We start from the raw sequence: 17,186 nt of genomic DNA on the forward strand, positions 1-17,186 counted from the left end.
TCATTCCCTCCAATGAAACAAAGATGGCTGAGTCACATAAATGGTTTGGTGTTCCAGAACACTGTCACTCCAAATCATGTTGTGTTCCGTGAAGTTACTTACTTCCCACTGAGCAAGCCGGCGTAGAAACGTCTCTTCTACGTAATGGGCAACGTAGAAAAGACATCACATTTCGGTGCAGATTGCAATATCAGATTACGTCATTTCGTCAACGTCATTTCAATGTAGATTAGTGACGTATATAAAACGTCTGTGAAAAGTTGAATCCGGGTTCCAAACAGGTTGTATGAACGTTGTTTTGGTCCTTTATAGACCAAATTGTAGGCATATATTCCTCATTTAAAATGACTGAAATAATGGTGTGAAATCATGCATGAAAATGCTCAATAAAGAAAAAAAGATATAGCGTATTAATCCAGTTTGTCACAATAGGCTTTTTGTTTTAAAGCCATGTGTGTGCCTTGCAACGTGTCCATCGGATGGTTCGGTGCGGATGAATGGCACCGTGCCCTCCACTTCTTTGCTTTCCTCCTCCCACATTGCTTTAGCATACATCTGAAAAGGAGAACATATGAAGAGGTGAATAATTACTTGACCAAAGTATCTTGAAACATGTAAACAGTGGCAACGAGCGGTGGCGTCGGTGCGTGGCTAGCTAGCTCCTAGCACCTAGCATAACGCCCAGCCGAAACGTGTACCATTTTCAGCCGCATCGCTTAAAAAACTAAACAAAACAACGGAGCTCAGCAGCTAGTGATGGCAAAATCGAAACTGTGTTTTGGTACGTACCGGAACCCAGGCGGAACTTGAATTCGAATTGCGTTCCTAAATCTGTCTCAGAATCAGGATGACACGTGACAGTTGCCTTTCGCGTTCCATTACGCCTCCAAACATCACATTGTCTCAGCAAGTGCCTTTTCTAAAATTAAATAAAATCCGACCTTTGCACTATATTAAAATGCCGTAAATCAGAAAAAAATCCAACCCAAGTATGCTTCGTATGTAAAATTGCCCTGCTGTTCATCGCCCTACATGATAAAATGTCAACATCCTCTTGAACGCGGCGGTTGGTTTAGTGGTAACGCACCCGCACAATGGTCTGAGAAAAAAAGTCCCGTTATCCAGGTAACCCAGGTTCAATTCGCGCTGTCATGTTTTTGCAGGTCATTCTTTTTCCTCTCTAATACTTTCTGTCAAAACTTGCCCTGTCGCAAAAAAAAAAAAAAAAAAACTACTGAAATGTAGTTTTTGATTAAATGTGATAGCACTGCGGGTTTCTTCAAAGCATTTAAGTCATGTTGAAAGGCAAAATTAAAAACAAACCAAGTATCTGCAACAAAAAGCTCATTTGTACTTCTATACTTATTTTAACGAGGTGGGGGTTATTCAGTTTTTGTTTCCCATGATATTATTTCTCTCTCTTATGGCGTCCATTACAAATATAGCCCGATTGCCAGTTGTGTAAATTAAGTGATGACTGACAGCCAATAGTTAGTTTCCTAACTGGGGATCTGGCAACACTGATCTACTGTTTGATTGTAATGTTTTACACTTGGCCACCAGATGTCGCTATGAGGAGATGTTTCGAACGTTCCAAAAGATTGATTTTTTTGTGAATCAATTCTGCCATCCCTATCAGCAGGTCCTCCTGTCATTGATAATGCTTGTGACAGATCACAACACAGCATTGAAACGAAAAGTATAAATGTGGCTATAAGAAAATAAAAGGGACATCTTAATGCAATTTACCTTGAGCAGATCAGCAGGACCACTTCCTGAAGGCACATATGGGAGAGTCTAGAGAGGTGGAGCCTACACGGTCATGTAGACGTAGAAATGCGGTCCACGACCGGCCGACGCGATACCGACTTTATCTGGACGTCGGATGTTTAGTGGGTTATTTCCAATAGCTAAATTAATGCTACAAATAAAAAAGAGATACATATGATTATATTCGTGTAAATGATGTTTTGCCAAAGGTCCTTTTCCCCCCTGACTTTTGAGTTCATAGGGGTGTTCCTGTGCACACTTCCTGATATGAGGTTGGAAAAGTCCGATGATGTAATTTTCACTTGACAGCAAGTGGCAAAATGGCCGCCCCCGTGATAGATAGAAACGGGTGGATTTTGATTCTCAATTTATATTCCAAAAACACATTATTAATCAGAATGCTATGTTCAGAATAGTGAAGGTGCATAGAAGATATTATTGTAAATACTACTTTTGGATTGACTTCCATTTTAATGATCCATACAAGGCTTGATTCTTTGGTTGTACACAAACCAAACTCATTTAGTTTAAGATTTTTAACAGATTGTATCACAGCTCCATGAAATTTGCTTAAAGGCTGACAGCAAATGTATGAAAATGAAATGCATTGCTGGTGAAGGAATTCTGCTCCATCTCTTATGGGACTTTTTGGTTAGGCATAACAAAGGAAGTCATTATTAGCACCAACATTCCACTCCCCTAGTGGGACATCTGCATAATTTCATTTTATCTTCAAAGACTAAAAATATCTTTCTCTCCTTCTTTGTGCCCACGGAGAAAAAGACAAAAACTCAGAAAGAATGGATCACCAAAGCAATGGAAATGATTAAGTTGGAGAAGGTTGCCCTTACCCAAGTGCTTCTCAATTAATTTTGTGTTACACCCCTAGGAAGAAGCAAACATTTTGTGCATTTTCCCAACTCTCTTAGTCTCTGCTCTGACTATAAATATCGTTTGTCTTTAAAATAGTTTTAAGTACATACCTGCATAACATTCTATCCTTTTGAACGTTAAAGAAAAACAAGAATGAAAAAAAAATAATACATATCAACTTAACAACAAAGAATAACTCTAACATGCTTTTTTTTGGTGTATCAATCTGCCAGAAAAAAAAAGAAAGAGAAAAGAATCAGAGTGCCACTGCTACCCTATGGTTACATGGGCCCTCCTGGCATCGCACCGCCTGCTTTTTAGCTTAGTACTTTGACAGTGTTTCAAAGAACATTACCCGTGATGTAGGATAAATATGCTTGAAACAATGTTATGAAATTGAAATTACTATTTTGAGGGTTGAGTTTCTGTTTTGGAGTTGTGGTGTGCTTCAGTGGTTAAAATGATGATGGTAACTTGCTGGTTGAATGATCATTTGTATTATTGTCCTTTACTCTTCTTGTAACGGGTGAGTCAACTATAAAATACAATAAATAAGTGATGAGAAATTGAAACAGTTTGGTAACTTAGATGGAAGCCTAAATAGATGCCACGTGAATCTGTAGAAAATCAGAACCATGGCATTTCCACCAGCAGAAAGGAAAAGTAATGACGTGGTAAGTGGCAGCATGGTGCACTAGGTAGGTGATTATCACCCATGGCTGTGTTCTGTGTAATATGCTTTCTGCCCAGTAGGTGGCAACAGAGCTCTTTGTCTTTTAAAAGTCAAAGTTAACCAAGCAGAAAAGTGCAAGTCAAACTTAATGAGAGGCTCCTTGCAGGTTTTGCTTCTTCACCAGCGCTCTTTTTGACTGTGCTATACATCTACCATCAAGGTCAAAAAGAGCAGAAGGCCCTGTGACCTACCGAGGGAACAAAGTGTACTGGAGATATTAGTTGGGGAGAACAGAAATGCTCTCAGGTTCACAAGGAGGCCTTCGCATGTGCATGACTCATATGGAGGACCATCTTCTTGGTGCGTGGCGTTCCAACGAAACGGGCTTTGCAAGGCTTAATTACTGAATAGATAGATGTTCACCGCAGTCCTCACCAACGTGAATTATGTGAACAGGACAGCATACATCTGCATCATTATGTTATTTTCAACTCGCAGCATCGCAGACTTTTCATTGCGGATCAAGTGGATCTTATTATCCGCCGATCCGTTTCCACGTGAGGTCAAAGCATTTTTTTTCCCATCAGTATGACAAAGTGATCTTTTCAATATGGACAAAATACATGCATATATATATATACAATACATGTATTGTAAAATGTATTTCATTTGAGATAATACATACAAAAATGTTTTTTCCTAATGCATTTATAAAATATCCACTGTCCTAAAACAAAGGGTTTGAAACAACAATCAACTAAATAACCAAATAATGCATTATTTTATATTAAGTATGGCACAAAACTGCTGAACAAGAAATCAACATCAACTTATTCACTGCTATAAATTCATATTTTTTTTTTAGGGGCGACAGGAGATTAACATTTTTAATTGTAATTAATCACATGATTTCACTAGTTAACTCACGATTAATCACTAATTTTAAATCTGTTCTAAATGTACAATAAAAAAAATTCTAGATTTTCATACTCTTGTTCACAAAAGTGGAAAAAAATGTTAAACTAATAGAAATAGTTAAAATAATTTTTTGACATCTATAGCCGTCAATGGTAGTCAATGAATAAAAAAAAGAAGAAGAAAACATTATTAAAATTTTGGGGCGTCAGGCGAGTAAAATTTGTAATCATAATTAATCGCATGACTTCACTATTTAACTCACGATTAATCACAAATTTTATATCTGTTCTAAATGTACACCATTTTTTTCTAGATTTTCATACTCTTGTTAACAAAAGTGGGAAAAAAATTAAAATTATTATTTTTGTAATTTTAGCCATCAATGGCAGTGAATGAGTTAAACACAAAAACGTTTGTACCTATTTTTCACAAAAATCAACACACTCAACATTTTAACATTATTGAGGTACTATTTTTGTCATGCATATCATTCCAAACTCATGTTCAGTATTGGCAGTATAAGACGCAGTTAACTAAGACATGTCTGTCATCTAGTGGTGATTGGTGATATTACTACTTGAAACTGCAGTTCGGCACCCGTGGATTTGCATATGCAGTGTCCCCCCACTCCTATATTATTTTTTGTGTAATTTTGTAAAAATAAAATAAAAATCCCTCCTAAAAAATAGATGAATAAAAAAATTTAAAATATGCTTTTTAAAATAAATAATTTAATTAATGAATCAAAGGGCCACTCAGAGTGTGGCCGCCAGTTGCGAATCCCTTTCTTAACTACTGTAATTACATACAATACTCAGAAGTGGTAGTAATATTTAGTACCGCTAAAGTTATTACTAGTTGAGCGTACTAGCATACACACATAATTGGGCCAAATTTGAGCATGTGTGCTTCGCACTCAAAGCTGCATTGGGGGACTCGTTATCCAAACACAACCAGTTGCCCATCTGATTGTGTGCGGGTAAATGTTCCATTTTACATCCTAATTACGGAACTGGGATTTGTGACATTATTGAACCAATTTTACCATTGTCACCCCCCACCATTTTCCCAGCAGATCAGGGAGGGGGGGAAAAAATCACTCTTAACTCTCCCTACACAAAAGACTGCAGACTTTGGTCAGAAGGGAGCCCAATTATGCATGATTGCAATGACACTGTGGTGAGGATTTTAATAGTCACAGTTTCAACGATATTCAATAACATCATGTAAATCCTTACTTCTATTTTAATAGAGACACTGTCACTGCCATACTCCGTATTTGTAGACAGGGTGGTCACGAGCAACGTTGGCTGAACACGTGGATAAGTCGAGACTAATGAACCCACAGAACTGAGATCCTCACCATGGGGGCACTTGTCTTTGATAATCGTATGACCTTCTGTGCTGGTCACGAATGTCTGAGCAAGTATGTGTGTTTTAAGGTCATTGTTGATAGTCTACGGTGGAGGTGGAGTTCCGAAAGAGCTTTTTCAGATCTATCCTTTAAGGACCAAAAACAGGTTACAAAAACGTTGTGGGTACATCAGGCATAATGCAAAACTAGTAACACTGGAAGATGTTCTGTGCATTACTAACGGATGAGATGGAATTCTCTGGCACCTTCCTGGGCGCAGACCAGACTTCTTATTGAGAAGGTTGATGAACAAATTGAGCCCAGGTGTGTCCCATCAGTTGCCAGCCACACCCTCCCGCCTGACCTGCCAGGAGAAAAACAAAGACCTGCCATGCACAAAAACCAATCAAGACGACATTCACCAATGTCTTACAAATGCAATTATGCCATCTAGAGGCAGAAAAATGACCCTAACACAAATCACACTCGTTTTTTTACAGTACATTTTTAATTTTAACTCAATTTTATGAATTATTATAAAATTACTGTATCAATGACTAAAAAAATGCAGCCATATTTCTATTAGTTTAACATCCCCCCCACACCTTTATGTTAACAAGAGTATGAAAACTTATTATACATTTTATTGTACATTTAGAACAGATATAAAATTTGTTATCTATTGAAGTCATGCGATTATGATAAAAAATTAGCCTGACACCCCGAACAACAACAACAACAACAATAATAATAATAATAATAATAATAATAATAATAATAATAATAATAATAATAATAATAATAATAATAGTGAAGCTGAATGGTATGAGATCTACATACATTGTATTTATAATGTACACATATAGTTACATCCTCCTCAAAAGTAACAACAATTTGTTGGGGGGGGGGGGGTCCACCTTCTTAGAGACAGCTCATTCATCTTGTGAGGTGTTATTTTGACACCTTAAGTGCAACACATGCACGTCACTAGCCATTTAGTCCACTTTTGCACAGGTTTACTCAGCGCTCCCAGGATCCAAATCAAACAGCAGCAGATGCAGCTTAGACATTCAATTAGGCGCACTCTCGTAAAAAGCCTCCTGGATACATGAAAGGAAGGGGGGGGGGGCATTGCATCAACGCAACTAAAGAAAGCGAGGCTCATGCAAAAAAGCGATGCTGGAGTGAACACCATTTCCGAAAAAAAAAAGTGCCAAGTCGTTCCACTAACCCGTTCCAGCCGCGTCTAATCAAGGCTAACGTAAGCCAGGCTTGCATAAAAAAAGCCAACAGACTAAATACATACGTTACAATTGTTTCATGTTAGATGTGTATTTCACATTAATAGTGTTATTAATTATCGATTTAATGTAAAGCAATTCAAATTGACCTACATATTGATTCTTCACTGTTACATCTCAACAGTAGCCAAAAGCGATCATGGCAACAAGTCGGCAAGTAGCCTATAAGAATATATATGAAAAATAAGACTAAATAGGTGTCGAGCTGTAAATATGTTGCCCACCATTGTAGCCACCTGAAAAAAAAGACTGAGGCCACTGCCACTGGTGGGGGACCTCCGCCTGCTCCATTCACATCAGGAGAATTCATTGAGGGAATAGAGGGGGGAACCCTGACCCATGTGGGTGGGAAGGCATTTTTAATGTGACTATATTGTTTTACTTACTGCACTTATAATGATGATAATAATTTTAAGGCATCTTGGAGTTACATTTGATGTGTGAATTGAAGACTTCTATAGGGATTTGTTTTATTAAAGCGATTGATTTTGTGACTTTTTATTTTTATTACATGAAATAAGTGATGCAAGTCTACCCTCTAGGGCAGTGTGCTAAATTACATCTTATAAAAAACTAAATATGCCAAAATGTCATTAATCAAATACAATGTCATACAAAAGAAAATATACCATTGCAGGTGCTACACAAGCGCAAAAATCCACGGAACAGTCTTTTGCCGTTTTTTTTTGACACACAGCTAAACTAAGCTTGAAAGTTAACCTGCTCCGGAGCAGGTTTGGTCTGAAGCATACATTTTCATGGTTACTGAATGTGGGAATTTATATAACCCACCTTGATGGAACGAAACTGATAAAAAATGAGCCAGGTTCAGCAAAATAAGACAGGCTTTTCCTTAATCCGGCTTGATGGAATACGCCCCTGAGGTCTTGACGAAGCTTGCATTTGGGTCAGGGCTTCAAATTTGATAAATTAACTGCAAAAAAAACTTTTGTTGTGGTGGATATTCTGCCTTAAAGTCACGGGCGTGTGCTTTCCAGTCCATGAGAATGATCGACACTTCGTCACGTCACGCCTTCTGTCTATAATTTGTTGTTTTTTCTCAGGTGCAGTGGTTTTTAAAAATCAAGTCAGAGGTGCCAGATGGGTCATTATCGGTCATTTTAGCAATGTACTATTTATGTGCGATTTTCTTGATTTTCATTTTTGAGAAATGCAAATTCACCTTTTAATTCAATACATTTCTTCTCCTTGGTTTTTTTCTTATTGTATCTAACTTTTGAAGCACACATCAATGCAGAAGGGAAAAAAAGAGCGCGTTGACAGCATGTGACAGAAGAGTGTTCTGCTCTGAATTGGCAATTGCCTTCCAGCAGCTGCTGACAACATTTCTGGAGGTTGCCTTCCATCCTGGAGGCGAGGGTGCGAACACTCACACCCACACACAGGACAGAATGACTCAGGTCAGCCACATGTCAAACTGTCAACATGCATTTCACATGAGTTGAAAAAAAAAATGTAACGTGTGCATTTGAGGCACGAATGAACTGATCCAAATGTAGCAACTGCTTGATTTTTTTCTCTCAAACGCACGTGACTACTCATTTCAAGACATGACCTTAACAAGGCACTAGTTTCACAACACAGCTTTCACGCAATTGATGTATGATTATGTCAACAAATCGAAAGCAAGATAAATAACATTGCATTAAGCTGTCTTTTAAGATTTACCCGCCGTCTCCAGGTCGCAGCAGTCATGGGAAATACAAAATCAAAACGTTCCGGAATTGCGTTTTGAACCAGGGAGGCAGTTTAACTCATTCACTGCCATTGACGGCTTTTGACGTCAAAAATTCATTTAAACTATTTCTATTAGTTTAACATTTTTTTTCCACTTTTGCTAACAAGAGTATGAAAATCTAGAACAGATATAAAATGTGTGATTAATCGTTAGTTAACTCGTGAAGTCATGTGATTAATTACAATTACAAATTTTAATCGCCCGATGGGCCTAATTAAAAAATAAAATAAAAATAAGGGCTGTTTAATCGTAATTAATCGTATTATATCTGTTATAAATGTACAATAAAAAAAAAATGGTTTTCATAAAAAATGAAATAAAATGAAAAAAAAACCTAATAGAAATAGCTCACATGAATTTTTGACGTCTATAGTCAATGGCAGTGAATGAGTTAATGGCTGATTCTGGAACACGAAAACAACTTCTCAAGCTGATTACATGCAAATATTTGCAGAACGGTTGCATATGAGTTACTACCACAAACTGATGTTTGAAAACTCAATGATCTACAATCCACTGTAGCTACTGTTTCACTAAGTGGAAGTGGAGGGAACACTGGAAAGCAGTTTGTCACTTCTATCGCTGTAACCTTCCCGTGTTTCCTGTACATCCATACTAAAGAGCACACAGTATGCGGCCTTACTGTGGTGATAAGTCACCGTATTTGCTGTACTATTATGTGACTGACTGCCGTGGAAATAATGCACCACCGATACTTAAAAACAAAAACAGTGAGTCTTGTTCGCGCTAGCTTTAAATAGCACTAATGATGATTGCTATTTTTAACAAACAAACAAAAAGGCAACTGAAATGAAAACAAGGTAACAAACAAGGCCGGTCGTCTGTGCTGCAAGGGTGTGTTCCCTTGCGCTTTGTTTTTATGCGACACTTCATACATTCAAGCTCTATTAGTAATGCTATTAATCACCAGTCACATGGAAAATATGTTTTTAAAATGAGGATGCTGGCTCATGTCAGCCAGTTAGGTGGGTTGTACACGTGGAGCACATGTCGAAGTAGGGCTCCATCACCACCCCACCCCCATAACACGTTTCAATACCCTGTTATGGAGCATGCCAGCCTATTGTACATGTCTGTTTGTCCATGTGATGCAGTGGTAGGAAGTAAAGTACAAATACTGAGCTACTCTACCTTAAGATGAGAAAGTTGCACATTATCCTTTTCGTCCTTACTTCATACAAAAAAAAAAAAAAACACTCGACAACGATCTAAAAATCATGATTGACTGATTGATTGCGATCTTGTGGAAGGTGGGAAAAACATGGGACCGAAGAGACCTGAGGAACATCCACAATGAGGCAACAGAAAACGAATGAAGCATCTAATACGAAAAAGAAAACAAAACAAAACATACGGGTAGGGTGTATTCCTTCCAATTGTTACTATGAATTAGCTTAGTTTACTTTTTGTTCGTCAATACATTTGCAAAGGTATGGGATATAAACTTAATTTTTGGTTGGTAACCCGGCGGGTAGTAGGTGATGCCTGGTCGGTGATGGATTTCACTTTCCTTTCTTTTCTTTGATCCTTCCTCAGGTCTCCTGACAACCTCACGACTCCAGCTGGATTCTGAAGTATTCAGTTTAGGTGAACGGTATGGGATTTTTAATAGGTTTTAGGTGAATTAATGAGTACACGTTCACACGCACGCACACATGCACACACACACCCGCACATGCACATACTCACGCACATACAAAAAAAGAAAAAAAAAGAGCGAGCGCAATAATGCTGACATGTCCAATCGGTAAGATTACCGAATGAACAATACTGAGCTCTCTCAAAAAAAAGAAGGAAAAACGAAAAAGAAAAAAAGAAACTGTATTTACCATAACTTTTTTTTTTCACAATGTTGTGTATGTACTTCTACCAAAGTTCATTCATACAGTATGTATGTAAATTAACAACAAGAAACTTATTGCATCATTACCCTCTCAAACTGAACCGTACTATATTGAATCGAATCGCACCAAATCTAACTCAACGGAATCATTCCACTTGAAAATCTAATTGTCTTTGTATTGTATCGCACTGAATGTATCGAGATACGTATCAAATCATGTTTTATTGGAGTAATGCACACCCCTAAGGGAACGGCACGCCCCTTTTTATGTTGTTACACATGAATGCATTGTTGCTCGATAAGGGTTAATTGACACATTTAGCAGACGCAAATATATTATAATTTTTTTCTCTGCAAAGCACTGACAGCTCCGAGTAGGATCGAGTGTTGACTGCTAAAACTCTTAGCAAGGTTAATAGAATGTCTCTTTATAGTCAGACAATGTGTCCAAACATGTATGGCTCTATTTGGTGGACTGGCGCACGTGCGATAGGAATAAAAATGGGCACAATATTCGTGGCAGCGCAATACAATTATGCACTGCTAGGTGCCTTCTTGCAGACACAGCTGCCGTGCCTCCAGTGGTAACAGAAAATCGACTGAAAGCAACCAGGGAACTTAAATACAAGCAAAATGAAAAGGCAACGTGGAACACAAGACACGAGATGCTGAGGGAACTAATTGATTGGTAAGAGACGGATACAGGTGGAAAAAAGTAAGACAGGACCACACAATGCGCAAGGAAACATGACATGACATGAACTAAAACTAAATCTATTCAAAACAATACAAAAGTGAAAGTCCACAATGCAGATAAAGACAAAGAAAGATAAAGAATCCGACTAGGGATGTAACGATAACGGCAATATCGTGAGATGGCGATATTAAAACTAATATATAATATAATATAAAATATCGTCGTCGTCATGTCACGATATTAAAAGCAGCACGTGTTAAAAAAGTCAGGTCGATTTCCATTTGTGCAGTTCTAGCACCCTCTGGTGGCTGTTTTTGAGTGCAGTGTAATTTTCAAAAGGCATGTTTTGGCCGTTCTATGTTTAAAATCCACGCTAATGGTCAGATGAAGGGGCTCGTAATATTAAGTGATATTTGAGATTGGTGTTACATATATGATGTATATACATTGCTGTTATGTACAAAAGCACAACATTGTGGTTTTTTTTTGTATGAGTTTTTTAAATTATTTTTTTTACAATATTATTCGCTTTTTTATATCGCCAACCTCCCAACAATATTGTGATAATTATCATGTTGTGACCTTCATGTCGTGATAATATCGTATTGTGACGTGACGTTTGGATATCGTTACATCCCTATGTATTACTATCAACCTGCTAAACGGATAATACCAACATGTTTCTACACGGATATCAGCAAATTGGGGAAGCATATAATACATGAGTAGAAAGAAAAAATAGCTTTTCAGTGTGTATATCATATTTGAGTCAAGACATTACTGTAGGTTTTCAGCTTAGGGGGCAGCCATTTTGCTGACCAGCAAGCAAATGTCATCCCAAATTGATCAGGGCTCAGGTAGCAACCAATCATGGCTCAGCTTGCAAGTGCCATATGACCAAACTCAGAAAACAGGTGAGCCCTTAGCAACTGTCATGTCCTTTTAAGTCAACAGAAAGGTGAAATGGAAAAAATGATTTTTCTGCTTAATTCATATTCCACAAACGCAATATTAATCAGAATGCCGTGTTTCGACAACTGGGCTTGCATAGAACATATCGCGAAGAAGGTTTTTTTTTTAGTTGACTTCCCCTTTCAAGTCTTTTCTTTGGTGAAAACATATTGCCGTTTCATTTTGGCAGGACTTTGTTTCATAATCTCAATCACTGTGAGTCATTTTCAGGAGTGTTAGACTGGTGGTGTTAATGACTGCCTCCTCAGGGCCCGATAATCTGAACGGAATCCTACCTCGGCAGTCTCCATGCGTGGGAGCTGAGCGCGCCTCCGAGGCAGCTACTGTATGAGGGTCTGCGGAACAATGAATGAAAGAAAGAAAGAAAGAAGCTTAGTGACGAAGGGCCTCTGACTCAAGCAGTGAGTGGCTTCTACAAAATAAGGCAACGAGGCTCACTACGATGTGACTCATCGTCTTCGTAGTGTTGCCCCCTCTTGCCACCAACACCTCAAATGTTAACATTGAGCTGAAATCAAAGTCATTTTTTCATTACTGTAAGGCGTCTAATATTTATAAAACGGTTATAAAATGGGCTGTAATTTCAGTTGATATCACTGGAATCTATTTATATAAGTGATGGCTTTGCTTGCAGATCTGTAATCCCACAGTATGGAGTTTTCTTTCACTACCTTTTATCACCCACTTCGGATTGTTGTGCGATAGAGGACAGGTGTAACAAATATAGCATTTTTCCTTAAAATTGCCCCCAAAATGGCATTTTTCTTTTCTTATAACTTCTAATTTGGCGCCGCGAGTACCGATCCCATGAAATAATGCCCATCCCTAAGCATAATTAGAATGATTAAAAAAAAGACCGTTTTTTTTAATTTACGCAATGTTCAACTCATCAAAGCAGTTTACGTACTCATTCTTATCTTCATATTTAAGTATTTAGAGGCCATTCTTCTCAAATAGTGTGACCACAAGGAACATGTTTTTTTCCTTCTTTTTTTGGCCTTACAAGAATAAATTGTAATTGCACTCCCATGACAGTAGGTGGCAATAGTGCTCTCATAGTTTGAATGTGTTGTAAGTAGTTAGGAAGATGATGTTAAATTACTTGTGCAGTTTAATATTACCAACACTATCACCTGCTTAAGAAGCCAATTCATTATGAGACACTAGCATAAAACTAAAAAAATTATATTGAGAGATTCGGGGTTCGAATGTCTACCTCAGTCAACATTATAGACCAACAAAGTAAATCATCTGAGATTAGCATGGCTAGGGGAGAAATACTATTGTCATTAATACAAACTAGTTTATATATCATTTTACGGTAAAATAATTTTGCACTTGTATGGAGTATTTTTTAGTACAATAATAAACATGTAAAACAAAACAAAAAAAACAGTTATTTAGCATTTTATATTTGAGAAGTTTAACTCAAATATGAGAACATTGTCAAAACAATTCCTCTTCATAGTGAGATACTGGATCTTTGGGACCCTTTCTAAACAAAAGTTTGATGTGAACACAAATGGCCACAATCACACTGGTTTTCCCCTATTTCAGTTAACAACTGTGTTGTGCTAGCATAGCATGAAGCGGGCCCTTAGCTATTGTTTGTTTGGATTTGCACTCTCATTATTAATTAGTCTGTATGAGTTCACTCTATGTCCAAATCAATTGTAGTGACCACATGAGTCAAAAACATGTTCACGATATAATAACTGATCTTTCCATTCATTGGCTAAAATGAGTCATTTGGTCACCTACTTGTCAAGTGGAACTAAAAAAGGCCACACATGAATTAGCACCTTCACAACAACAGCACATTCCAGAGACATTTGTGTCTCTCTTTATTTGGTGCATTTCATTTCACTTTTCACAATAAAAAAAAAAGACACTTTCACTTAAACACCTGGAAAGCCAACATTCATGATTTTCATTATAAATACACGTTGACTTTAAAGATAATAAATAAATTAACACAGTGATGAATTTGTTGTGTGAACGCAAGGCGCCATCTGTTTCTGCGTGGTTTGAAGTCGTTTGCCACCGTGTGGCCATCAGCCTTGAGTGGGGACTTGTTCAGATGTCTCTCACGAGCAGCTCAGTGTACATTCCTCACAGCTTCACGTCCTTCAGCTTGGACTCCAGTCTGCTGAACTTCGGGGATGACTCCCCGGCTCAGGTTTGTTGTGTACCTTTCGGCTAGCCGTCATTAACTTCGGCGTCTCCTCCGCTAGAAGGATCACATCTGCCGGCCGCTCGTTGCGCAATTCTTGATAAAGTCGTTTAGCCGGTCTTGTCCGCTCTGCTGACTCAAGGACTTGAGGAAACGAGGGTAGCAGTCTTTCTCCATCAAAGTGTAAATTTTAGCTTGGGCCAGATCAAAACATGACAGGGTGGGATGCTCGATGTTCTCCCTGGTGATGGCTTTAGTCACGTGATCGAGGTTAACCTGTCAAAGGAATTAACAGTCAATGACATTTTCCTCACCCCTAACTATATGTTCCCATTTCGGGGCGACGTCTCTTACCTCTCGCGGTGCATCAGTGCTGATGAACTCATCAAAGATTTGCTTGGCCTTTACGGACATTTTGGAGGGCTTTGTCGTCCTGTAGTCCTCGCACGCTAAGTAGAAGGCAATATTTTCCTCACTGAATTCTGACACGAGGAAAGCTCTGAATAGACACAAACCATCTGAGAAGAGGAGAGGACAAAAGTTAGCATGACCTTTTGTAACCAACATTTGACCTGCACAATTAAATAACATCCAATAGAATAGCTGTCTATGTCTCTACAAAGATGAGACTGCACTGAAACTGCACCATACTGGGAGGTATATCTATTATTTTTCTCCTCTCACATCTAAAGAAAGAAGCCACAATATTAGAGGCACCTCTCAGAATGGTGCAGTGCAGCTCGAAAACCATAATAATAACCATAATAACACTGTGCTAGTTTAATAACACTCGGTGGGTGATGCTGAAAATTTGGCAATGGAGGCCAATGCCACAAACTTTCCACCTTAATATAACTGAAACATTCTTAAAAAACTTTAAAAAAAAGTTAGTACTATTAACTCTTAAAATTCAAATGTTAACACTGATTTAAATGTAAAGCAATACCCAATTCATTTTCCTACAAATGATGTATCAGTTTTAATGATGCTTTTATTTATTTATTATTATTATTATTATTATTATTTATTGTACTCACTTTTTGTTTTTTGTGGATCGGTATTGTAGGATTCAACTTTTTAAACTATTTAAAGCACTTTGAGTTGCAATTTGTTGTACGAAAAGTGCTATATAAATAAGGATAGATTCAGCGATTGATTGATTGATTTAGCTTAAGCTAGCTAATGTTTTTTCCTGCTTTTATTACTGAATCTAAATGTGATTATTTTTATTTATAATTTTTTTTTTGGGGGGGGGGGGGTTGCACTTTACCAACTCTGCTGTATGGATGCTCCAAACGACGTTTTGTTGTTCCTTTGTGACACTGACAATAAATATTCTGAATCTGATTCACTTTTCACCCTTTATATGTAAGATTTACAGTTCAAAATCTCAAAACCATGTTTTAAACTTCATTTTAGTGTTAAAGTAGACTACTCTTTTTATTATTATTATTATTATTAGTAGTAGTAATAATAATAATAATATAACTTCCCATATGCTAAATTAAATGGCATCTTCTGTATTAAAATCAAATTTTATCATTTAAATTGGGTGACAAAACATTGGTCTTTGATTTATTTATTTTTTTGTCAGCGCATGTAAATCGCTGGATTGTATAAGTGTGCCTAATGTTGTGTCCAGTAAAAGTCTTGTATGGCTGCACTTACTTTGACTGGACAGCAATTTCTCGAATGAGTCTTTCCATTTCAGACGCTCATCAACAACACTGCAACACAAATGAGGAAGATATAAGTGAAAGAATAAAACAAATTCATCCATTTATATTCTATGAAGCAACAATTCTTACGTTGCACATTGAAAAAAATAAATTTTCCAGATCCAGTATATCTAAAGAAGAGGTATATCTACCTTACCTGTGGGTGTCACTTTTTTTGGGCTGCACAGGGATGCTGTGATCCGACTTGTGCAGCAAACTTCCAAACAGCGCTTTCAGCTCCTTTGCCCTGTGATGACAAAAAGAGAATGAAACAAACATCTAAAATTGGAAATAAACATAAACCGCACATTTGAATAGGAAAGAGGAATCGCTTACCTCTCCAGGCAGGTGATTGGCAACAGTTCAAGTCCTCGACACATGTTGAGATGCAATCCGGTGGGCTGGCAGGGGATATTTCCAGGGCGTTTGTGAAGAGCCTGGCCTGGTTGCCTGTTTATGTGTGTGATAGCTCTCAGTTGGTGTGACGCGAGTGTGGGAGAAGGCCTTTTTATAGGGTGGTCCACTCAGTGACATCACAGCTCTCAGCCAATGCGGAACAAGAGCAGTGGGATGATGAGGAGACTTTTATCCAGATCACAGCCGCACTGAATGGAGTTGCTGGAAGTACATTACCTAATTGTGGAAATTAATTTCGCGCAGGGGAAGCAGTAGCTCATCGGGAAGGACTTTGGTTTGGGAACTGACGTATCATGAATAAATGAACCCTGCGTGTTGGCTCATGTTGAGCAAAAACTATGTGTGCATAATGATATACATTAAGCATTTATATTCATACTTTTGTAATGCGCAGTATTAACTTGTTCACTGAAGCAACCCCCTTCACTCCCGGCTGTTTTACTGGATTTTGACTGATTTTGCAAGGCCCACAGAATATTGTGTTCTATTGCTATAAAAACATGGAACCTACCAAAAGAAAGATTAGAGTCTCTTCTTTCATCAAGAAAAAAAAATATTTGTGTCTGTTTTGCATGTATATGTGTATGTATACAATATATTAGATAGCTCTTAATATGAAAAGAACTGAGCTGTCACCAACGTCTTACAAATGCAATTATGCCCTCTAGTGGCAGAAAAATGACCTCAACACAAATCA

At 37.8% G+C, this 17,186-nt stretch overlaps 1 protein-coding gene across 1 annotated transcript; it reads right to left on the reverse strand.

Annotated features, from left to right (window-relative positions):
- Positions 1-13,996: 13,996 nt before the first annotated feature.
- rgs5b (regulator of G protein signaling 5b) lies at positions 13,997-16,567 on the reverse strand. Its single transcript, XM_086076664.1, has 5 exons — positions 16,409-16,567; positions 16,230-16,319; positions 16,023-16,081; positions 14,709-14,872; positions 13,997-14,630 (listed from the first exon to the last, which is right to left on the reverse strand). Exons 1-5 carry the CDS (start codon positions 16,450-16,452, stop codon positions 14,421-14,423), a joined length of 567 nt encoding a protein of 188 aa, XP_085932790.1. The 5' UTR covers positions 16,453-16,567; the 3' UTR covers positions 13,997-14,420.
- Positions 16,568-17,186: the final 619 nt, after the last annotated feature.

Source organism: Leptonotus elevatus, chromosome 1, assembly GCF_054856555.1.
Source record: "Leptonotus elevatus isolate MCC_2025b chromosome 1, RoL_Lele_1.0, whole genome shotgun sequence".
Lineage (NCBI taxonomy): Eukaryota > Metazoa > Chordata > Actinopteri > Syngnathiformes > Syngnathidae > Leptonotus > Leptonotus elevatus.

Excerpts from the sequence above, each read along its gene's own strand:
- rgs5b (XM_086076664.1), bottom strand. The coding sequence starts at position 16,452 with ATGTGTCGAGGACTTGAACTGTTGCCAATCACCTGCCTGGAGAG. Across the intron at positions 16,320-16,408 it reads CCAATCACCTGCCTGGAGAG|GGCAAAGGAGCTGAAAGCGC; the intron begins GTAAGCGATTCC and ends TTGTCATCACAG. Across the intron at positions 16,082-16,229 it reads AAAAAAAGTGACACCCACAG|TGTTGTTGATGAGCGTCTGA; the intron begins GTAAGGTAGATA and ends TTTGTGTTGCAG.